Source organism: Caenorhabditis elegans, chromosome X, assembly GCF_000002985.6.
Source record: "Caenorhabditis elegans chromosome X".
Lineage (NCBI taxonomy): Eukaryota > Metazoa > Nematoda > Chromadorea > Rhabditida > Rhabditidae > Caenorhabditis > Caenorhabditis elegans.
The window spans coordinates 7,958,551-7,982,839 of NC_003284.9; the positions used below are offsets into that span (position 1 = coordinate 7,958,551).

General features: G+C 33.7%; 3 protein-coding genes and 2 non-coding genes across 5 annotated transcripts; 1 reads left to right on the plus strand and 4 right to left on the minus strand.

Moving 5' to 3' along the window:
- Window positions 1-902: 902 nt before the first annotated feature.
- Window positions 903-3,173, minus strand: sem-5 (Sex muscle abnormal protein 5). Its single transcript, NM_076941.9, has 6 exons — window positions 3,085-3,173; window positions 2,934-3,034; window positions 2,640-2,762; window positions 2,485-2,592; window positions 2,300-2,436; window positions 903-1,800 (listed from the first exon to the last, which is right to left on the minus strand). The coding sequence occupies exons 1-6, from the start codon at window positions 3,160-3,162 to the stop codon at window positions 1,661-1,663; spliced, it is 687 nt and encodes a 228-aa protein (NP_509342.1). The 5' UTR covers window positions 3,163-3,173; the 3' UTR covers window positions 903-1,660.
- A 318-nt stretch (window positions 3,174-3,491) lies between these two features.
- Window positions 3,492-3,512, minus strand: 21ur-13424. The gene has a single exon (NR_071611.1).
- Window positions 3,513-7,080: 3,568 nt separating this feature from the next.
- On the minus strand, window positions 7,081-7,128 carry C14F5.9. Its single transcript, NR_071612.1, has one exon. It is a non-coding gene; the product is annotated as an Unclassified non-coding RNA C14F5.9 (non-coding RNA).
- An 11,021-nt stretch (window positions 7,129-18,149) lies between these two features.
- F45E1.5 (Rhodanese domain-containing protein) lies at window positions 18,150-22,185 on the plus strand (the record flags this gene model as incomplete). The annotated part of the gene is made up of 8 exons (NM_076942.7): window positions 18,150-18,404; window positions 19,628-19,978; window positions 20,024-20,236; window positions 20,284-20,328; window positions 20,378-20,641; window positions 21,085-21,132; window positions 21,178-21,254; window positions 21,306-22,185. The coding sequence occupies 8 exons, from the start codon at window positions 18,150-18,152 to the stop codon at window positions 21,673-21,675; spliced, it is 1,623 nt and encodes a 540-aa protein (NP_509343.2). The 3' UTR covers window positions 21,676-22,185.
- A 646-nt stretch (window positions 22,186-22,831) lies between these two features.
- On the minus strand, window positions 22,832-23,520 carry his-71 (Histone H3.3 type 1). The gene is made up of 3 exons (NM_076943.7): window positions 23,433-23,520; window positions 23,233-23,386; window positions 22,832-23,180 (listed from the first exon to the last, which is right to left on the minus strand). The coding sequence occupies exons 1-3, from the start codon at window positions 23,502-23,504 to the stop codon at window positions 22,996-22,998; spliced, it is 411 nt and encodes a 136-aa protein (NP_509344.1). The 5' UTR covers window positions 23,505-23,520; the 3' UTR covers window positions 22,832-22,995.
- Window positions 23,521-24,289: the final 769 nt, after the last annotated feature.

The following is a 24,289-nucleotide window of genomic DNA, read 5'->3' on the forward strand; positions in this document are numbered from 1 at the left end:
GAGGTTTTCAAAAGTATTATTTTAAAAAAAGGAATAAAAATTTACTTTATTTTTTTTCTTTTTGAGCATAATTAAAACAATAGGTGAAACATGTTCAATTAAATTGCACGTTGCAGTTTTTTCCGTATTCATCAAAATAAATTCAGCCCGACTCCTTTTGGAAATTTAAATCCTGCCAATTTTGCTCATAAACAACTTGCATACATTTCAAATTGCGAATTTTTAAAAGGTTTTCAATGCAAAAAATGTTTTCCATGGAATATAATTACGTCAACTGAGCATCAAGCTTCCAATTGTCGTTTTGAGACTATAAAACGGTCTGTAAATTCGTGATATCACGAAACAACGAATATATACGGCTTTATATTGTTACGTTTTCTTTCAAAATTCAATTGTTAATCAAAGGTGTGGTAAAGCAAAAGACATTAACGTTGCTTTAAAAAAATTGAGAGCACTATTGCATTTTTGAGACTCACAAATTATAATTTAAAAAAATAACTTAAAATTTAGAATAAATTGTTATCTGGTATATCCAAGAAATAAGTAAAGACGGCGCGCTTTTTGGTTGAAAAAAAATTGATTTTTAAGTTCGAAAAACATACCACTTCACCTTTTCCGTTGACAAAAGATTTCACAACCCATTACGCTCATTTTAATTATTATCATTGACTCGTTATAGAATTTTAACTAATGGTTTAATTTCGTTTTTAGAGCCGTATAAACTTTAAAACTAATCGGAGAAGACTTTTATTAAAATTCGAAATGTCTGAGTATTTTGTTCAAACTAGCTTGCAAAATGTGAAAATGTCATTAAAGGAAACTCCACATGCAAAATTTTCCAGATAAACTACTTTGCATCTACAAATTATGTTCTGTAAAAATTATAGAAAGTGGATTAATATAATAATTATTAACCTTCATTGATTTACAAAGGGATTGGAAAATACTTGACAAATTCGATATAAAAGCAAGACGGCGAGTAAAGTGGGAGGCAGAGAGAAGCTTCATGATGCTCTCGACAAGAGATTGAGCCGGAGGAATAGAATGAAGTGATAAAACTATATCAGAACAGTGTGAGTTGTGATAAAACCGAACAATGTAGCACCGAACGAAAAATCGTATTGGTTTTGGATGAATTGCAAAATGTCAAAAGAAAAAGAGAGACAATGACGAGAAATGGCAAATAGTTATGACAAAAATTGCATGAACACAAAAAAAAACAAATGCGAACAGTCTCTGAGTATTGTGTCAGAGTATCTAATCGCTTAATAGATCCGTAATAGAATTGGTGTGGGGTTGGAAGAAAGCGGGAAAGAAAAGGCTGTTGATAACACAACAAGAATTGTATCATTGCCAACGAAACCGAACAAAAAATCGATAAAACATTGCCAATGGCAGTTCCAAGTTGCAAAGAATAAAAACATTGAAAATTCATGGTCTACATGTAAAACACGAACAACTTATCTCAGTTTTGAGAAAGTTGTGAAATTAATACCCAGCATTGGAAAGTGTGTTTGTGACAAGATTTAGTGATTATTATTGGAGATTAAGTAAGAGAGGGCTTATTAGACTACTATGTCAAGAACAAATGGTATAGAAGAAACATTGAACGCTCCTTTTAAAGAACGAACAGAGACAGGAAAAATCCTAAAATAACGTCCTAATTTCCAAAGTTGAAGCCAGGAGCCACGTTGGAGTTGCTCTTATTGCTATTGTAAGGGCATACGTAGTTGGATGGGAAAATTCCACGCCTGTTGTTCAGCTGTCCTTCCCACCAGTTTGGATCGTCTTTGTTGATCACTGAAAATAAAATATAAGAGATTTTCTAAATGTTTTATTTTTCGGGGTTGCTCAACCCCGACAAATAGATGATCAACCGATTAACTCTATTTTTACGTTGTGAACATTCATAATGCTGCAAATTGTATCTTGAAATCCAATGTTTCTCCGAAAAGTAAATAATAGCCACAGAGTTTTTTCATTTCAATTTGAGTTTATACAAAAACTAATCTAACAACTGATTTTCAATACGTGCATTTATTTGTTCCAGTGAAAGTTAGTTTAAGCAAGACGTCTCATATTATCTTCCTAGTACTTTGTATTACCTTTTTGTTATTTTTATGGTTCTTCTTAAATATTCTTGTTTTAAGATCTATAAAGTGAATAGTTTCAAAATTTTCGAAATACAGTCCAAGATATATCCATTTTTACCATTTTCAATTAAACCTAGAATTTTTTGATTCAAACTTTCAATTGAACATTTTAAAATCATGAAAATTTGTGTTTCAAAAACACTTACAAGTGATAACATCTCCTCTTTTGAAAGCTAGCTCTCCACTCTCCTGTGGGTTGAAATCAAACAGGGCCTGTACAAATTTAGTCTCCACATTCATATCTGACAGCAATATTGTGTGAGTACGCGAAACAGAAGCGGTTCTGAAAATTATTGATTTTTTACTTTTTTTTTGAAAAAGTGTGACTCACCTGTGATAAGCAACTAATTCATTCAAAGAGTTGAATTTGACAGCCCACAAGTAATATTTACCATTTTGATCACGCAAAACTTTGAAATGTTGTACAGAATCTTGGAATCTGGAAAAAAATGTATAACTTTTTGAAAATCTATAACATCTTCTTACCGAACACTGATCGAAAATTCTCCTGGACTACTTTCACACTGTCGGACAAGGAAATGACCATCACGTACGGTTGGCTTTTTCAGCAATACTTCTGCGTCATTTCTTGTTATTTTACCAAGGTACCTAAAAATCCAGAAATTTTAAAAATTGTTTACGCAAGCGTTCTCAGTTCTTCGCGCCCTAGCTGCGGGGTATACAAACAAAAACCGCGAGAAGTAAGATCGACTGATTTTTAAAATATAAGCTTATAGATTAAATCCTCAAAAAAGTCAAACTATTTTTTCCCGAACATACCAATTGCATTCAGTCATACGAATATAATTAGAAGGAATGAATCCTTCATTTCCATCCAATTCAGCTTTATACCAATGTGGATCTTCATCTTTGTTCAAAACCTGCAATTATTGATTTTATCAGGGCCCGGTTATGATATTGTTGAACAAACTTTTAGCGTGTTTCCTCTCTTGAAAGACAACTCATCAGGTGATCCCGCCTGGAAATCATGCTCGGCGACCGCCTCCATCGTCTCGCTACCTGAAATATACTCTTTGCAGCTTCAGAAACAATTAACACCAAAATAAAACATAACAGAGTACATTGAACAAACATTGTTGTCAATAAATTGGCCTGCTTGAGAGACTGTATCTACATATCGACATATCCGCGCGGCGCCAATGAAAAATTATTAGAGCAATAAAAAAATCTAGCGGCAAAGCATAGAGGAACAACTGAGAGGGAAAATGAGAATGAGAAGAGCGTAGTGCAAATTGTAACAGGAGATGAGTAAGAGGACCGGCGAGAAAAAAGAAGGATAAATGAAATTGAGAAACGCAGAACGCAAAATAAAAACCCGCAGGGTCACTAGTTCGGTGATTGAGGTGGTTTTAGTTGAGTGTTTGAACGTGAAAACGGGGAAACAGTGGAAACAGTAGAAACCGGAGAGTAACAAACCGGGGCAACACTAAGTGTCGTCGATTCCGGCGCATTGTATGCAACACTAAATGTGCCGAATGCTACGACACTACTTTTCTCTAATACTCCAAATCTATCACGCGTTCTTCGTGTCTCTTTTTTCTCTCCCATCTTCGCACTGTCTCTATCTGTCTCTCCCACACACACACAAAAACAACGGCGAGTTTGGGCAGGCCGGACCGTACTGTTTTCCGCAATGAGTTCTGTAATTTACATGGTTTCAAATGGAGATTCAGAGAAAAAAGTGCGATACGCTATCAGCAGTCATCATGCACGTCTTTTCTTACACTTTTGAATGAATGGCCGGAGAAACGGAAAAGAACAAATGAAAAGTGATAAGAGAACACGAGAAAACGAAGAAGAAAGAATCAAATTGAAAATGCTCCAAGGCATTGGGTATTGCAATTCATCGATTAGAAGAATGTCAACAAACACACTCCCACCTTGTCCTGTCCAGCCTGAGGTGACTAACCGTCTAGAAATCAAAACATTTGGGTGTGCTGGGTAGTCAGTACCGATTCTCTTTTCAAAAATAAAAATGAAAACTATTTCGGAAATAGGGCTAGAGATGATAAATTAGATAGGAAACATAAATAGATTGCAACTTCAATCAAATTTTTGAACTTCAGTTGCTGGAAAATTATTTAGCAGTTAAAAAATTTAATGAAAATTACGAAATAAGACTATAATTTAACCGATATAAAAAAGATAATCGAACCTGTGACAGTTACTCATAAATACTTGACATTTTAATCGGTGAGTGTACGTAAATATAATAAGGAATAGTGTTTTCTAGCTGGAAACCAACTGTATTTACTACTAGTTAGTTTGACAAATGTGTATTTACCTGACTAATACAAAATCGTAAGAACAGTATCTATAGTAAAACTAATATATGACTGAAATTAACTTTTTTAAGAACCAAAATATTAAATTTTGTCACTGGTTCTTTAAATATATCCATATAACTTTTCTGAAAATTCTCACTGTTTTACAGTGTGAACTTCCAAGAGCAAGGTTATGTGACTGATTTGTCAATAAATTTACTAGGTTCCGTAGTCGGCAACTCGTGGCCACTTCTCAACCTACTTTGGCCACTTTCTAACTGCCATTAGATTTCCACCACTTCCCACTTCTCGACCAACTTTCGTCAACTTTCACACACTTTTTCTAGTTGCTTAGAGCGTAAAAACCCTGTTTAACCAACTTTTGCCACTTTTGCAAATGACAGTTAGAAAATGGCTAAAGTTGGTTGAGAAGTGGCGCCGATTTACCGAATAGATTAACATTCTCAGTAAAACATTCTGAATTTGTATCGTTAACAGAAACTTAACCCAAATTTTAAATTTAGGGTTTCACTTCATTTAGAGGCTTGAAAACATTGCCTCAAAGATGTGCGACATATTTCTCTTGGAACATTAGATAAACTCACGAAATACCCATTTCAATATTGTTGGATTGCGCCTTTGAGGCAGTTTTTGAACACTTTCCTAATTCTTTGGAAATGAGAAAAAGGTTATTATCAAAAAACTAAAAATGCTTCTTTAAAATTTTATGTAATTTTTTGATTAAAAACTTCGACACAACAATAAAACTAGTATCTTGTAATTGTGCAGAATAAATGTTGAAAATTTGCGTTAGTAAAAGAAACGTTTTAGCATCGAACTCCAGAAATTTTAATTAAACAATTTAAATTAAAAGTTTTATTCTATTTACTGAGGGAGGGCGATATCACCAGAAACGCAATTTTAATTGGTACACAATTCATTTAGAAAGAGCAATATTATGATTTTTACGAGCTGTAAACAATTTTCATTTGTACATTATCACAAAAACAAAACGATAATGTTTCATACAGAAAATGGAACTCTGCATCGAAAGAAAGAAAACGAATGGATGCTTAGGGGATTACTCATCATCTCGGTTCAGAAACAGACACATTCATCTGTCACTTCTTCTCTTCCGAAAACTTATATTGACAACGATCTGTGTATGCATACACGCTTAGCTAAAAAGTGTTGAAATGCGCACTCCAGAATGATTTGGTTTGGATGCGAGATGAATCACTCTCAACACTAGTGCGTAATGTATACGGGGGGCCTTGCTTGAACACATAGAAATGGAGGGTTCTTGTGAATAATGGATACTATTGGGATGTCGAGAAGAATGAATCTTGCTGGTTTCATATTGCACCTATTTTACTAATTTCAAAATTTATTCCTACAACAAAAGTACTAGTTTTACTTTTTTGAAGTTGCAGTGCATGCTGATTCAAAATGGAGCATGCAGTGTTAAACTATTCATATGCAAATATAAATTTAAACGAATGTACATCACTTCTAAAATGAAATATCGAGAATGCACATGGAGTGTGAGAAACATAATAATCGCGAGGAGTGGCCACCAGCGACGACTATTCAATTTCAAATAGTTGCCGCGAGATAGGAGCTCTCTTCGGAGGAGCAAAATTTATGAGAAAAAGTAGCGGAGTTTCTTTCGTGGCTGGTCAGCGCGCTATTCTGATGTTTTTCTCGTTTCAATTGAACTTCATTCTGTGACAAGCAGAGTGCCACCTGTTTTTGTCAAAGTTCATATTGGAGATAGTGAGGAAATGAAGCGATTCGCTATATTGATTGAATTAGCTTTCAAGTGTCTTGGGGACATGTGGAGTGAACAAGCAATGTAGCATTTAAATCGTTCCAGAATTTTAGACAAACACTTTCATCCAAAAAAGAAAATAACATGGTTTTTAATAATTTGATATGGAACTTTAAAGTGAAGAAGCTTTCAACAATTGATTTCAAAAATTTCAAATAGAATGACAAATTGTTTCAAATTTCATTTTTAAAAGGAGGAGCAGACCCAGTGGGGAAACTGAAAAAAACACTCATGGTGCGAAGATGACCAAATATTATATTAAAACATTTAATTTTTTTTTTTTTGAAATTTTCCAACTTCGTTTCAAAAGGTGATGATTACTCAGTTTTTCCTACTTTTTTGGAAGTCGTCGAGCGAAAAATTTTTTCTCAAAATTCGTGGTCTACTTCTGTTTCAAATATTAATATTCAAACATTGCAGGGTTTCAAACATGCGACAGTGCTGTAGTTTTCTCGAAAAATGACAACAACTCACTAATTGCTATTTGTGACTGTCAGTATAAACTTGGGTACGATTTAAAACATTTTGTCGTATTTTAAGAAAATCATTAACAATGGATATATAAAAATGTTAGAAGTAATGTCGAAACTAACAAAAAACGGCAAATGGTATTTCTGGTCCCGTTGTATACTAATTATCACATTTCAATACGGCGTTTGACTGTCTGGCATACCCTAGACCACCTGTTGACAAAAATCGGCTTATAAGATCAGGATTGTGGCGGAAAAATTTGATGGCCAAATGTCTGTTGTGCCCGCGATATGTGGTAGGTACACGATGGTCAAGAAAGGCAAAAAGAGGGGGGAGAGAATTGATTTGTTCGGAAGATATGCACAAGTAATGACCCGGTGCCACGCACGCTGACACCCCCTTCATTCCGAGTGTTCATGACAAAAACAGAGGTCAGATGGATTGAGGGAGAAGGAAATGGACGGAAAAAATGGTCTTCAAGAGAGTGAACGTGTGTGTGTGTCTGTGTGTGTGCTGACGTTGAGCAAGTCGCTCAATATTGGTTATTCTGTTGCGTGTGGAGCGGCCGGAACAAGTCTTATGTCACATTCTTTTGACAACAGATTGGTTTTTGCTATGGAAAATACGCTTGAAGACAAAAATTGCTCTCAATGGTTTTCCGTGATTTTTGAATTTTTTTTTCAAAATGAAGTGTTAAAAATTGAACTTCTACTTTTACAGTTTTTAGGTTTACCTTACACTTCGTTGAGCTGAAAGCGATGAAATGCTTCAGTGAAACTTTTCTTCAATTTTTATATAGCATCAATGTCAAATTTTCTGAAAACTTTTTGAACTTTTGACTTTTTGAAAATAACTTTGAACAGTGTTGCAAGTTAGTGTTGCTAGAAGTTCCTAAATTCCAATTAAAATAATTTCTTTACTCGTATAAATTTTTTATGTACTTTTAAGTTGTTTTGAATGACAGTAATAAAGGTGTTTTGAACGGCTTTTTGGCAGCACAAGTTTCAGTTGTTTTTACCTAAAATAATTAGAAATATGGTATTTCTGTCGTTTACCAATGAAGTAGTCGTGCTAACCATTTAAAAAAATTGACACCTCTTTACTATTAAAGAACAATTTTCATTAAAAAAAAACAAAATAATTGAGCATTTGAGCCGACCTCTTATGAGCATATATTTGAACGGTTTTGGAAAAATACTATTTTTGTGTATCATTCGATTACACATGATGTTTGCTTTCCTAACGAAAGCAGTACTACTTCATGGTACATGACTCATTAAGAGTGCTCTAACCCAAAACAGTTTGTCATAAAAAATCTGTTTGAAAAATGTGTGAAACCATTGGAATTCGATAAGAAAAGAGTCAGCCAATAGTAACAAACATTTTGAAAAAGAAAACGAAATAGAAGAAAGGCGATGAGTAATTACCAGTGTTTCCAGGTGAGTGATACCGGTTGAAAAGGGGAAGGAACAATATAAAAAGAAGAGATGATTCAATTACTTTTTGCGCGTCCATCGTTTTGCAAATGTATAGGACATACAAGAAAACTAAAGAAATAAGGAAGGAACACAAAAAGTTTTCTTTGAATTTCATTTGAAATCCATTAGAAAAGAATTTCCCCTCCTACGCAAACATATACTTTTTCACTGGAAATGAAATGATTGATCTTTCTTTCTTCACATATAGGAAATAGACATTTATGCCCTGGAGCAGAAATAACTTTAGCGTAAACACAATTTTTTGGGCAACTCTAGGTTGACGGGAGTGTAGGGTCAAATACTGGCACATGCATGTGTTTATGGCATAATAGGATGACTGTTGCCCATAGCAGGTGCGCATCGTATACCGGATTAGGTTCATTTTGAGAGGAGTGAATGGTCAAGAATTTGAATAGAAAATGGTGGATCAAGAGTCGATAAAAGGTTATAGACCAAATTGGAAAGTTCATATAAGTATGTAGTAATCTAGATCACTGCTCTAGATTATTTTCTAGATTACTTAGGGTGGAACATCCAATTTGTTGGAACTGTTGGCAAAATGGGTGTGGCGCTGTGTTTTGGGTATCAACAGAACGAAACTTAAATTTTATAGCAATGATGAGATTCTTCAAGACACGAGTGAACAATACTAAAAAAGGATATTCCAATATTTTCTCTCAAAACGCTAAGTATCATTCAAATTATCTTATCGCAACCTTGAGTTCTGTAACTGACTTCAATTGTTAAATATGTCAGTGTTATTATACAGTGTTATTGTTTAATTTTTATGCAATCCTATAAATTTTTAAGAATATTTATAACTCAATGCATACAATGCTAGAAATGAGCAAGGTCACACTCGTTTTGAAAAATGTTCGAAAGTAAAAAACAAATTTCTTTTAAATTTCAAACTGATAAATATATTGTGGAAGCGGCTATACTTTTGTATTCAAAGCTTTCTCATCACTAATTTTCACAACCAAAATTATTGCTAGGACATCTAATCAAAATATCTGTATTCAACGAAGTACAAAATTTAAACACTTATCGTTGCAGAAAAAAAATTAAACCTGTTGCAAAAAGGAAGCATTTGAAACGCAATCATAATCACAAGAAAACACATCGAAAGTGTCTGTGAAATGATGAAATGGAACAGAAGAAACCTAAAAAAAAGACGTGGACGAGGTATTCTTTGTCTTTATGGAATCAATCGCTCATCATAATAATGCTCGTCAAGACCATATGGCACCAAGACGTCGATGTGTGTTTATATGCGTGTTTGATGGCCAAAACGAACGCAGTAGCCGGATAAAAAGAAAGCAGTTGCGCGCAGTGTCCAGCTAACGGTGCGCTCTCAGCAAGAAAAAAAAATGCGTGGAGGGGTCACTTAGTTCTTTGAAGACGCCGGCAATACAGAGGAAGACGCACCAAATCGTATGGAGAAGATGACATACATATCAGTATGTTTGCTTGGGCTTACGCAATGCAATGATGGAGAGGGTCCTTTTATGAAGCGGAAGGATTTGGAAGAAAATACGAGACTACATGTGCATAAGACGAATGAGGGAGTGGGGGTAGCAGGCTTCAGTTGTAAAAAAATAAAATTTGTGTTCAAGAAATGAAAAGAACTTATGTTTGAATGTTGTTAAAATTTCACCACCTGTGGAAATCCACAATTCTTAAGATAACTCTTAGCTTCTGAATCAAATTTTCGAGCCTATGATTAAATAAATCAGAAATTCCTTCTTTTTTAAAAACATATCTAACATATTAAAATACTATAATACAAAAACGTAACAAAATAAGTCACGGAACTCTATTCAAAGTGTAGAATCTCTTTATCTATTCAAGAAATACGAGATATACATCTCATGAAAACAGAGCCTTCCCGTTAAACTGTTACGTCCCACTTAATTATAGGGGTGTCAAAAGAGACTGTGACACAACCATAGAAAATTGAGAGACCATAATCCACTCAATTTATTGTCGTTTAAATGAACATTCTAAGTGACCCTAAGTGTGACCGGAGGAAAGGACATAATAACCTGTTGACACCGTTGTCTTAGCACTTGGCATGCAAAACTGCTAGAGAAAAACACGGCTGTGCAAATACAATAAGGTTATTACCAAGAAGCTGGTAACTAGATAGCAGTTAGAGAATGTGCTATGCCAATAATTTTATGAGGTAGCAGAGCCAAGGGAAGCATGGTACATCCCAATGATCTCCCAACTTTGCAAGAGAAATATCTTAAAACGCATAAACGAAGACTGATCCAATCTCTCTTTAGATTTTGACTGATACGTGCACACGATCTGTTCGACGTTTTCGCTGCAAAAATTTAATATCAACGGTCCAACGTTGTTGAAATAATGAGTTGCCAATACCGAACTTATAATTATAGTCAAACATATTATTTTTCATTACCTCCCCCATAGACTTAGGAACTACCGATCCCTGTTGAAGGGGGTACCTGTTGAAGTCGCATAAAGCGCGCGAATAAATTATATTTTTGATTCAAACTAATCTGGACATTTTTTGATTTTTGTTTGACGCATGGTGGCACTTTGAAATTTCAGATCTTTGAAATGATTTTGTTTTAATCCGCTGTACATTTCTATGTGTTCTAAACTTTGAGCTTCACTGAACCTTCGTTTGATATCAAAAAAAATAATGAATAATGAATAATGATCTCTCAAAATTACATATTTTGAATGAAAATCATTGTGTGGGAATATGCCGACATTACTCCCACCGAGAGCATACCCCCAAAAATGTTTTCAGTGTTTTATCACAATTGGATTTTCAGTTCGAAGATGCAAAAGCTCATAGCCAAAGTTGTTCCGTTATACTATTTCAAACAAGTAATAATCATAATGTCACACACCTTTTATGTACATTTCAACGAAACATGTCAATGTGACATTGCTCAATTGTTTTGGTAAGCTCCATGTGGGGTACATAAATTTTAAACTTTTTTTCTGACGCATCTAATAAAATTATACCTTTTTTGAAGATGTTTGAGCTTGTCATGAGTAGTGATTTATAATTGCAGAGTTATTATTCAACTGATTCATCTTATGAATGTTTTTTCTCGCCCTAAAATTATTGGGCAGAAAACGTTAGATTGTTGTTTGTAGATTTTTTGATCCTTAATTTAAAATGCTAAATTGAAACAGTTGAATAGACATTAAGTTTTTGAATTCAATATTACAAAACCCCAAAGTCGAAAAAGTCACAGATTTTGCTTTGTTGCAAACATGTAATAACAACACAAACTTTTATTTGTCAATGTTCACGAGCATTCCCAATAAAACTTTCCAATTTTGTTGTTTTTTAAGTTCAGACAACCTCATTTTTGTAATATCACTTTTGGAACTCCCTTGTTCCTTATCAATCAGAAGAGAAAAAATATTTTGTTAGATTTTTAAACTTTTTATACTTAAAGAATCATAATTACAGCTTTTCCAACATGTTCATCTTGAATTTTTTTGTACTTTTAATTATAGATAACACAAAACTAGCATTTCTACGTTTTACTGACTAGTAGTCGGAAAGTTTGTATGTTTTAAGGCATTATATAGTACTAAGACTTTTAGAAAATGTTATATAATACAAATAGAACTGCTATGACAAGAACAGCAATGTTTACGTTTTTGTGAGAAAACAGTTAACGTCCTTATTACAATGAGTAAATGTCAGTCAAAACTTTCTAGAAAACATTTCTCGTTTTTCTCAGAAAAGTTTGAGTTCAAAGTTACATCGAGCCAAAATCAGAAATGTTTTTTCACCATATAGAAAAATGTTGATGTAGTAAGTAAACATCTGAAAATCAGAGTTTTTAAAAGGAATTACAACATAATTATATACATTTTTTTCTTTCTTGATTATTTTGTTAAAATATAAATTTCTTAAGATGTTATAGTTGTTGTTATAATCAGAAAATAGTTCAAAAGTTGGAATTGTTCTGTTATACATACATACTACAGTAAAAATTGAAAAATAACACAAACCTTCAAATGTTCATGTTCATGTTTATTTTTAATAAAGGATGTGAATTTTGCTCGATTGTTTTGAACAGCTTTATTTTTGAACGTTATTATTCAAAATGGTAGTTTCAACTGATTTATCTGATAAATTTTCACATTTTTACAATGTTTAAGGTTTCCGTGTTTAGTGAGTCATAATTACAGCATATTATACAAATGATAGGTATTTGTGTCACTGCAATCATAAGGCCCATATAATTTTGTATTCCTAAATGTTTTCTTGTTCAAAATCGTATTTGCTCCAAGACACTGTATAGCAGTGCTGTGCGGCTCTTGAAAAAAGTCGGAATTTTTTCGGCTCTCGGCTCGCGCCCAGAGCCGAAAAAGCCACAAAATGTCGGCTCTCGGCGCGCGCCGTGAGCCGAGAGCCGCACAGCACTGATGTATTGTACTATGCTTTCTAAATTCTAAGCTTGTAGGATGTAAGGAGGAGGACCACGGAGAACTACATACTCAAAAAATTTCAGATCCCATTTTTTCTAGTTCAAAGTGTATTCCGCAGCTAATATTGTGTGTAGTCATCTATTTAAAGCTCTGTTTTGAAAAACTTACTTGCAACTTGAAAGTCCAGGAATAAGCTGGAATACTTTATATATTTTTTCTCACAATGAGATTTTCAGTTCCAAGATTCAAATATCCAAAATTGGGATTGTTCTGTATCAAATATGTAACAATAACAGACGCATTGTTGATTTTTTATGTGCATATGCTTTTGACTAGGAAATATAAAATGTTCCCAATCGTTCTGCGAAGTTTCATCTTTTCAACACTATTTTGAATGCCCGCTTCTTTGGGTCCATTATCCTAAGATCAAAAACAAATTTTAGATGTTTAAACTCTTCATGGCTTGTTGAGTCATAACAACTATCATTAACCAACGTACTCAACCTTTTGGTAGTTTTTTCTGTCCCCAAATTACAGAGTACAACACTTCAATAACGTGTAGATGTTTGATAAAGTATTAACATAATGTTTGAAGTTTCCACATGAGTACGCTAGTTGTTTTTTCTTCGTTTGTTTCAAAATTCTTCAATACTTTTTTTTCTAACGTCAGTTTTGTCATCATTCCAAAACATGAGCCTACCTCCTCTCAGCTTCCCATTTCAGACTTTATTTGTATGAAGATTATCGCGTTTTGTAGTTCTTTGATTTTTGCTTGGCTGCGTGTTTCAACCCATAGCACTTATTCTATAATTCTTGTCGAAATTGAAGATATTTCTTTTTTTTTCTAACTCACATGTAAGATTACAAAAATATATGGCTCAAGATTCTGTTGAAACGTGAAAAATTGAATTCCAAATCCTTTTAAAGCGTTGTAAGTACTATCCCCGTAAAACACAATGTGTTTACACTTTTCGGGCTTACGTTTTTAATAAGTTTTATTAATAGAAACTGTAGTTTTAAAACATAGTTGAAATTAAAAATAATTACATATTTCAAATTATTCTATTCAAAGCTTTCCAACTTTGACTTTGTTTGATGCTGATCTAAAAATATGTTTGATCGCTGTTCTTCGTTTTATAAATGTTTAACTTTTTATTTTTTTTATTGCCTATTCCTCTAAATTTTTAATCTATGTATTCAGATTTTTCAATGTGAAAATTTTTTTCTCAATCTAATTTTTTATCTTTCAAATATGGTCTCTTTCGTTTTCTTTCATCACTCTATTGTTCATCGCTTTATTGTTTTCTGAAAACACTTTTGATAGTACACGAATATTGCATACTTACCATTTCTTCTGATCTTATCTTTTTGCTTCCTGTGAGGGCGGCGAAGAGGGCTAGCACGTAGAAAATGTGTCTTGATACCCAAACTACTTGAGGACCAAAACACATAAAGCGCAGATTTATGTGACCGACTAGCGTGTTACAAGATATTTTCCGAAGTATTAGTAAAACCAACAGCTTAGATGCATTTTCAGACGAGTGTGGGAGTTTTTGAAAAGATACGTGAGGTCAAAGAATTAAATGATCTCAGATATAATACCGTAGGTTCAAACACCAAGAAGAAACTGATTGAAGATGACATTCACAATTAAGTTTCTCGAATATTTCCTACCGGTTGTTTACTGTTCTACAGTTCCGAACATTCTTCTTCTCTTTTTGTGTCTTTCCGATTTCATTTATCATTTTTCCTCTTTATTTTTTCTCTTTTTTCCGCCCTGCAAACTGATCAAACCAAATTAGGGAACAACATGCCATTTTGGTCTAGATAAATCTTTTCGTAACAGTGGTTGACTTAAGAATCAAAAACTGATGCTCAATGGCGTCATCAAACTAATACAATTCGAAAGTTTGTCTATTTGAATATCTGGATTAATCAGCAAGGGGTTTTCTATAGGTTGACGACTTGGTCACGCAATAATCGGCTACAAAAGCCCAGAAAAATTGAATGATTTATCATAAGTCGTTTAAATTTATTTCCGGAAGCTTACAAATCCATTACTTACAGTGAAGATTTGTAATAATTGAGAATGATACATTTTTCACAGTCACTAGAAAGTTCCTTCAAACATACCGTATTTCACCTGTTAGTTTTGCACCCCTCTTTCTGTCAGAACAGCAATTCCTTGCGGAAACTTCAACAATTTCGTCATTTTTGGCTAAAATAAATTTTAAAGTGTGAATATAATTGATAAATTAATAAAAAGTATGTATTTTGTATGATCAGAATGTATCAAATCTAGTTGTTGATGAGAAATGGTCAATAGTCTTGCAGTCTCTATTAGTCTTGCATGCAAGACGAAAACAGAAATACTGTATTTTGAGCTTCACAATTAAGTGCAGTGTGCCACAGTAAATATTTAACTGGTAAAATATTTCAAAAAATTAGACAAATAACCTGTCACGATAGTTTTAATGCAAATTACCGTAGATGATTCTGATCCTTTTCTAAAAAGAAGTGGTGCTATACGTCCTACCAAAATTGCTATATAAACCGTCGAAACTGTAGTTAGAGCTACAACATTTATTTTCTCGAGACTACTTCAAATTATTTTCAGATCTTTTGTCGCTTATTTTGTTATATTATAAAATTGTTGTCCCAATTATTTTCGGCAATCCTTCTTTGTTTTTTGAGTATATGTTTTTTATGATTACTAAATTGTGAGAGCCAATTCACCACGATCAATTTTAGATCAAGAACTTTAGTGACACCAATTTCCCTTTTCCCAATAAACATGAACAACACGCGAACCACATTACTTTTTCAAGTATACTCCGACTACTCCGATTCAAATGATTACAAATATTTTGTGAGATTTTCATATTGTACATTCAAAGAAACATCAACAGCATTTCGATGACTGCATTTCTGACCAAAAGAAACGAATGCCATAAATCCATTCAGAACGGGCACATTCGCAGAAATGGCATCTTTCTTTACGATGCCATGGACACGTTTCTGCATTTACTTCTCAGTGTTTTTGTTCATATAGTCACACCTACCTATCAGGGGTGAGCGGAAATTGAAACTTAATTGCAATTGTTGAATTTTTCACATTATATTCACTTGCCAGTCTTTGTGAATTCCCACAACGCACACTGCGCCCGTCGCTTTGTGTGTAATAAATGTGATTGAATAGAAACACAATTTTTTGCTCTAAATCTACAGTTCAATCTCATTTCCCAAGGATCTGGAATGCCCGCCGAGCTTTTGAACCAGACATGTTTAATTTCTAAACCCATTTTGAGAAACGGTTAAATATGAGTTTAAAGCTATAAAATTACCGGAGTGAGCTTGCGACAAGCTTCTCGAAATGCTCAGATCTGCATTGGCGCTCTCAGGACATTCAGGTAGACATTATGTTTTTTTGCCAATGCATATCATTTTCTTGATTATAGAGAAATTTGAAAAATGTCTGGAATTTTTTTCACAAATCGAAAACTGTGATAACCGGAAGCATGCTTTATTTTCCGAAAACTTACAACTTTTTTCATAAAATCACAAAAATGATATCTATTGGCAAACATATAATATGTGCACCTTCAGACCCTTCCCAGTAACGCTTATTCCACTTGTGAAGATTTCAAATTGATCTTTTCAATTTCAACCTTATTCTCACTTTACATGAAGTTTTTTTTTGCAATATGTAATTGGATATCACAATTTAGTTCCTTGTAAGCCGCAAACAATTAATTTTTTGTTGACTTTTCCGGTAGAATTAGATCTCAGAGAAGGTCAATTGTTATTTTTAGAACAAACAAATACATTTTAGGATGTTCAACCTAGATATAAATCCGAGTTGCATTGAGCAATGTTGCAATGAAGTTTAGCCAAGTCGCCTAAGGGTTATTCCTTTTTTTTTCGTTTTGAATTTCAATTAAAAAGTTCTAGATAAAATATATGTAATGTTAACATACTTTCATTAGTTTTTGTTGAAATTAGACCTCATACACCAAAAAACTTGCTCTAACTATAACTTCAATTTTTTTGTTTTTACACTTCGTTTCACTTTCTCCGTGATGTTTCTCATTCCTCAATTTTGTACCTGTTTCTGTATTAACGTATACATTACAAACGTACCAATTTTTTGTATCAAAATGTGTTTTAATATTGTCTAAAATATAATTTTCGGGATTGTGTGTTTTTCTAATTTCTTGTTGGTTATAGACGGCTTTGCCGCAAACTTGCCACTTGTCTAGACCAATTTCTCTTGAAAATATGATCATATTTGAAAAGAAAGCCCGACTCTGGGTTTTCAAATGTTTTCAGTGCTCTATTGTGCTAATACAGCTAGGTCAGAGACTATAAACTAGTTACAACTTGACAGATGTTTCTATAGACACATGAAAGATAAATATTTCAGTACGTGTTCGGTGAACTGGAAATTCTCATTCACCGTCATCTAATGTTTTGTTCTATTTTCAATTTAGCTTAAGGATGACATGACATTGCTGAGCACATTACACTTTTCCTTGAAAGTTTTGATCTTTTGATTTTTATTCTCAATATGTTAGACTACTTGGTTATTTTTTCCTTTGGCTTACTAGTTTAGCTATAATTGTTAGTTTCATATTTAAACCTCTTGTTACCTTGATTTTAAAATTAGTGAGGAGAATGACCATTAATCTAGTTCAGACAAACGGCAACAAGCATTTTCAACTGATAAAATAGTTTACAAAGTGTTTACTACTTTTATTTATATGATAACGTTTCTATAACTGTTCTTGACAATCGTTTATGACGTCTTGAAACTTTTTCTTTTGGTCGAGTTTAATATTGCAACAGTTTAGCGGTTTTCCTTAAAACTAGCAACAAAACAGTCATAAAAGTGGGATCAAGAGATAACCCATTTATATTTATATTTGAGTAAAGAATACAATTATTTTAAGCTTCTATTTTGCGTATGCATTTTTTAGTGTATAACAATTGATAAACATGTTATTTTGTAATTCCACTTATAGTGTATTGCTTGAAGCAATATGAAGGAGAAATGTTTATAATCAGTCTAATTAGTGACCGAATAACATAACAAAAAATAGACAATTTTTAAAGATTTTTTTATTTGCAGTTGAAAGTGACAATTACTCACCTATCATAATCTTGAAAGTTGACCAAAAAAAGTCTCAAAAAAGTCAGAGTTTTAATTTTAACTATGATCATATTTTTTGATTGAATATTGTAGGACACAGACGTGTTCAAAATTATTCAAAATGTCCTATCTATGCTAATGTTAAATATTATGTATTTTTGGAATATCATTTTAAAAACATGTCCCGCATCATTTCTTTAAATTTTTCCAGATTTTTGTTCCACTCAAAAAAATGGGCGGAGCTGTACTACGTGATGTTATTTTTCACGACAAACTCTTTCCTCAGTGTTTCTCTTTGCAGTCTTTTTCTCAACTATTTTGACAAACAATCTTACAATATCATGTATTCAGATGGGTTCTAAAAGTTCGAAACCAGAGGGACAAGAAAACAAGCCTTGTTTCTTAGATGCTTCTCAAAAACGCAGAGAAGTTATTTCAAATCTTCCTGATGAATCGGAACATGACACCGACTCGTTGAAGGCTCAATCAGAAGGCCGAGGACTGAAGCACGTCCAATTTGTTGATAAGCTGAAATTCGATTGGGATGATCGTCCTTCACAAACAAATCCAGCACCACCCAAAACATTGGAAGATTATGAAATCGAAGTAAGTGCAATTATTTTGCAGCTTAACTAATGTTCAATATGTTTTTCTAATACCGTATTTCTTCTATAGTATGGCCTTCCTTTTAGACTTGCACTTCTTTTTAGTATTACACTTTGAAAACCCTCCAAAAATTAATATTGAACTACCTATTAGTGTTGCACTCCCTAATAGTCTCGCATCTACTTTTATTTCTGGTACAAATCCTCCTTTCTAATTTTAAGATTTTAACAACATTTTTGCCTATTTTGCAAAAATTTTTGACAAAATTTCTATAAGATTGAAGTTATTAAGCCTTTCTGTTTCAATTACAATTGAATGTTCTAAATTATCAAAAAAAAATTGGAGTTTTTCCAAATAAAAAACTAATAAAAATGTTCTGAAAAACAGTATTGCTCTTCCTATTATACTCCCTAACAGTATTGCAAGCGGGAATACCTTCGAAAAATAGTATTGCTAAAGCCATACTAATAGAAGAAATACGGTAGTTCAAAACATTTTTTTCAAATCTAGTCCAGGCTGTAAACTTTCTAAACTTTTTTAGTCGGCTTTTAAAACAACACCTGGACAAGTGTAGTCGTGAGTAAAACATAGAAAAAGTAAAGAACACTGGTGTGCAAACAGCAGACGTCTAGACTTAAAGTGTCGTTTTATGGGAACACGAGATCTTAATACTTACTAGAAATATGAGTCTGGCAAGTTGGTCTTTGGATTATAGGTTTCTTAGAAAACGAGTGAAAAGAATATCGCATGTAGTAATCTTTGCAAGTAGTAATTTCAACCAGCTAGTGGGTTCATGCAAGAGTTATTACATTGAGTTAGTAATTGTGTACATCAATGCATTACTAGTGAAGAAAAAGTTGGGAAACGTGCAAATTGATTTCAGGTGGATATTGAATGTGGTGTAGCTTACTTTGAGAATGCGCTATTCACTATTCTGTGATAAAACAATATGAATAAGTGTAAAATCAAAATAAAATTCTGTCTGTTTTAAATGCAATAGTTAGCCTCTTCATTTAATTTAAAGAACAATTAAAAAATTTCACAGATCGCATGAATTAATCCATCATTTGTATTTTCTCTAGTTTCGCACAGAAAATGTATACTTACCTGAATGCCGACTTAACCATACTTTGTCGTTAGAAATATTATAGACCCAAACTAACACAAAGATAGTACTTTTCTCATCTGCGCAGAAGTTTTATTGCAAATTAGTTAAATTACAGAGCATGCTTGGGGATGACAAGGACAATAAGACAGCTGATAAAAATGTAGTCTGGAAGCGTAAGGGACCTAAACACGGTTGTGTTCAGTTTTTTCGCAAAGAAAAGAAAGAAACCAACCTTGAACCAGAACCTCCTAAACATCCAGGCGCTGACAAGGCTGAGAGATGGCAAAAACAAACATGGAAAGTTTTCTCCGGTCCACTACCACCTTTGGTTAGTACATCGGGAATTGATGATGAAGAAACTGTTATCCTGAGCAAAGTTATTCACGAAGCAACTCAAGAAGCATGTATAGTGAAGACGTCGGATAACCCGGCATCAAGTGAGGAATTCAAAGTGACACCAGTTCATGTAACTAGCTCTTTGCAAATGACCTACATTTCAATTAAATTTCAGCCTACTAAAAAACCGTTTATAATGATCCATCAAACAAATGAGCAAGAAATCATGAAAACACAAGGAAGCTTTCGTTTGAACCAATGGCTCAATGTCAAAACAGATATTAATAGCGTATCATTGGAGAATTCGGATGATTCAATTTTTATGCAGATGTTCAATATCATTTCGCATGAACGAAATCGTCGATGGTATGCCTATCGAAGAGAACATGTAAGCAATTAGTGAATTTAAATAAGTTTTGAATTTTTTTTTTCTAGGAATCCCTGACACTGGAAGAAGCTTATTTGATTGGAAACGGAGGAGTAAGTTTTATTTTTAAACAGTTTAATTAACTTATTTCATGAAATTCAGTATCTTCCCGGAGAGACGAAACGTTTTGGTATAGCGGAGGTCGCAAGAAAAAAAATCAGTAACACTCTAAGAATCAACATGATTCCAGTTGTTCACAGTCATCAACCCGTTATCGGTGTCCCATTCAAAGGATACTTGCGCGATATTGTTGAACTACCAGAATGTTCAATGGAATTCATTCAAATCATCAATCAGCACCTCATGCCTCACGGTCTTCAAGTTATTGATTTGAGACGCAGATCAGAGGAAGTGCTCGGACAACCGGTAAATTGGACAAACATTTAATACAACTGCATTTGTCGACAGTTCGCCTCAACTTCTAAACTAATTTTAGATTTTTCCAATAGGAATTTCAAGTTTCTAATGTTGGTTGAGAAATTGTGCCGCATTGTTTCAAATCGATGGGTTACAAATGCATTTGATTAAATTTGCTAATAAGACTGTGGCCTCTGATTTATTGTGACGATCATGGTGAAATACAGTATAGTAATAATGTTATTAATGTACATAGCATATTTAAGCAAATTTCTGACCGCGGAACCTTTTTCGATAATGTTCTCAGAATTGTTATTGGGTTCACTGAATAATTCGTAAAGTTGTAAGAACACAAGACTAAAAGACATTACTTTTCCGGCCAATAATTTATTTTTATTAACCAGTTGCAAAATCAATTCGCGTAATCCAAATATACATAATTTTTATTTCAGCCATTATACCATGATGATTACGAGATGGCCAATCACACCATTGACGCAGTGAGTTCAACATTTTTAACAAACACAATATTTTTTTTTTCACAGATATCACGTTCAGTTGAAGCTCTCAATTCCATCAAAAACACAGCAAAATATTTCATCGTTTATGCTATTTATGCAGAGTGAGCCCTTCTAAAAAAAGATCGTATGCTTATAGAAGTTTCTAATTTTAGCACAGTACCAATGTACATTTACCAAGCAATTGTCCGATTCAAGCCTGGGCTTCCAATCAATTCAGCTGACTGGATTGACGATGGAAAATCGCGATTAGAAATTGAAGAACCAGACATGGAGCCTGTTAACACTCTTGACAGTGTTTGCTGGTTAATGCAAATCAGAGAGTATCGGTACAAGGTTGCCGCAGAAAAATCAAAATATGAGAAAGAATTGAAGCAGAAGCAACGTGAAGAACAAAAAGAGCAGAAAGAACTGAAACGGCAACAATGTGAAGAGTTGAAGAGACAAAATGTAAAGAAACAGCAAGTAGCTAGCATGTCAACTTGGAAAAAAGTGAAGACTTTCTTCAGAATTAAATCGAACTAGGAATAATTCGAAATAATTGTTGTGTTATTTGTAAAATATCGTTGTTAACATTCCTATCTCATTTTCTACAAACCTCTTTATTTTCCCATCTCTTTGTTTTTCTGTGTTGTTACTTCTGAGAATCAGTATATTTACCGAGCAATGCAATGAATTGACACACAGAAATGCTTCCAACAAAAGTTCAAATTGCATACTGTGATTTTAGTAACTCTTTTTCACGTTTTACTACATTAGTGAACCTCTTATTTTTCTTTTGCAGTAAAAAGTTGATGTTCCTGACAACTGAGTTAAATCTTGGTTGTTTTACATTTTGAATTGCATAATTCGCCGATTATTTATTCATATTTCTACATACATTTTCGGAACGTTTGTCCTTTTATTTATACTTCTGTCTGCAATAACTGAACCTTCAAATTCATCTGATTGTAATTTAAATTTGTTCCCGTTCACAATCGTATCAATGATTCCTCAAATGTTAACAGTTCCGCGCGTACGATCTTTAAAACAGTTTTTCGAAAACTGATTTGATTTTCTCAAGTGTTAAAGTCCTACTATCCAAGAGACAGTAAACTTCTTGATGTTGCCCGCTATAAAATTAGATGTTAAAATGGCGTAGTTCAAAATGTTTTAGTACTAGCACTCCCTTTTCAGTTTCGTTAGTTTCGAAGGATTTTTCTGAAAATTTATTCAAAGAACACAACAACTGAACAAAAAACAAACGTGTTTAATTACCGAAAAACCTATTGCGGAATGAATAAAAAGCTAAAATTCCGAAAAAAAAACATTTGACAAAATTTCAAAACATCCCGTTGCGAAGCTTTAACTTTTTGGGGCATTTTTTTGCTTAAAAGAGTAAACTACCAGATTTTGCTATTCCACCAAAAACATGGCATGTTTTCAAGATAAAAGTAACCTGGTCCAGTTCTAAAAATTCAGAATCAACTTTCAAAAAACGTTCAAAAATATCTATTTGAAGGAATTATGTCTGAGTCGGAATTTGTTGGCGCGCTTTATAGTTGTTAGCCTCTTTCGGTATCTTCAAAGATTTCAATTCCTGATTTTCATCAAGATTTCAATTATTTCTATTTATTCTCAACGATTTGATAAATAAATATGTTTAATCCCAACTCATGCACGCTGTTCAAAAACAAGGAAACACAAAATATTTACGTTTATTACTTTTTTGTAAAAAAAATAACATAGAATAACATGCACTCTCGGCTAGAATAAAAGAGAGATTAAGTTAAGAGATGGAAGATTTTAGTACATTGAGAGATACATAATAGATTATTCAGAGAGATTGGCGAAACAGCTCAACGTTTATGCACGTTCTCCACGGATGCGTCGAGCAAGCTGGATGTCCTTTGGCATGATGGTGACACGTTTGGCGTGGATTGCGCACAAGTTGGTGTCTTCGAAGAGCCCAACGAGGTAGGCCTCAGAAGCCTCTTGCAGAGCTCCGATGGCGGCGGATTGGAAACGGAGATCGGTCTTGAAATCTTGAGCTAGAATAAAAACAGTTGATTAATTAATAAAGAACATTACAATAAATATTACCGATTTCACGAACAAGACGTTGGAATGGAAGCTTGCGGATGAGAAGCTCGGTGGACTTTTGGTAACGACGAATCTCACGAAGAGCGACGGTTCCTGGACGATAACGATGTGGTTTCTTGACACCTCCGGTAGTTGGAGCTGACTTGCGAGCCGCCTGCAATTATTTCTTCGATAAAAAATAATATTTCATAATGACAAACCTTAGTGGCCAGCTGCTTGCGAGGAGCTTTTCCTCCAGTTGATTTACGCGCGGTTTGCTTGGTACGAGCCATTTCAATTCTGGTTCACCTGAAAATTATACGCAATATTGATAATAGAAGTCAGCATCAAAATATATGGAAAATGAGATGACTAAGAGCAAGCGAACAGCGTGAAAAAACGAAGAAAAGTGGTGTTTATGCGGAGACGCGCAAGTCTGTTATTATGCGACTCAACATGACCGCGACGCGGCACGCTCCGCCAGTGAATATGGAATCTTGTGACCATGTGAAAATTAGAAAGTAAAACTAAACTTGTGATTACTTTCAGAGAATTAGAGAATTTAGATACTAATGAAACTGATGAAAAAACATATCATAACTGTTAAATTTTATACTTCGATCTTATAAGAAATACTTTACATTTTACGAATTCAAAAAATTACAAAAGTTTAAGCATTCGAGGATTTTTTCAAAGACTAGTTAACGATGTATAGCGTTTTAGGTCATATTTTAACTATTCTAACTATTTAAGTAAAATATCAATAATTATTTTAAAGGTTAGCGATTTTTGTAAAATGACAGACCAGCAAGAATATTAAGAACTAAAGCTTTCGGTTCGATTCAATTTGATTGAATGGGAGGAAAGAGAGGAGAGAGAAATAGTGAGACGGAAAAAGACCAGAGTGAGATGGCTGTGAGCGAGAGCGAGGCAATGCAGAGTGTGGAGACAATATTGGGTAGAGTGAGAAAAAACGTTAGTGTAGCCTTGGAAATTATAGAATAGTATTAGAGTATACGAAAACTGTATGACAGATATCCGTTATTTAAATTTGCTATCAACACTTGGTTTTCTACGT

What these genes read in the sequence shown, in the direction of transcription:
- sem-5 (NM_076941.9), bottom strand. Translation starts at nt 3,162, where the DNA reads ATGGAGGCGGTCGCCGAGCATGATTTCCAGGCGGGATCACCTGATGAG. An exon ending in AGAGAGGAAACACGCTAAAA is followed by an intron (nt 3,035 to 3,084) that starts GTTTGTTCAACA and finishes CAATAATTGCAG; the next exon opens with GTTTTGAACAAAGATGAAGA. An exon ending in GAATTAGTTGCTTATCACAG is followed by an intron (nt 2,437 to 2,484) that starts GTGAGTCACACT and finishes AATAATTTTCAG; the next exon opens with AACCGCTTCTGTTTCGCGTA.
- his-71 (NM_076943.7), bottom strand. Translation starts at nt 23,504, where the DNA reads ATGGCTCGTACCAAGCAAACCGCGCGTAAATCAACTGGAGGAAAAGCT. An exon ending in GCAAGCAGCTGGCCACTAAG is followed by an intron (nt 23,387 to 23,432) that starts GTTTGTCATTAT and finishes AAATAATTGCAG; the next exon opens with GCGGCTCGCAAGTCAGCTCC. An exon ending in ACGTCTTGTTCGTGAAATCG is followed by an intron (nt 23,181 to 23,232) that starts GTAATATTTATT and finishes TTTTTATTCTAG; the next exon opens with CTCAAGATTTCAAGACCGAT.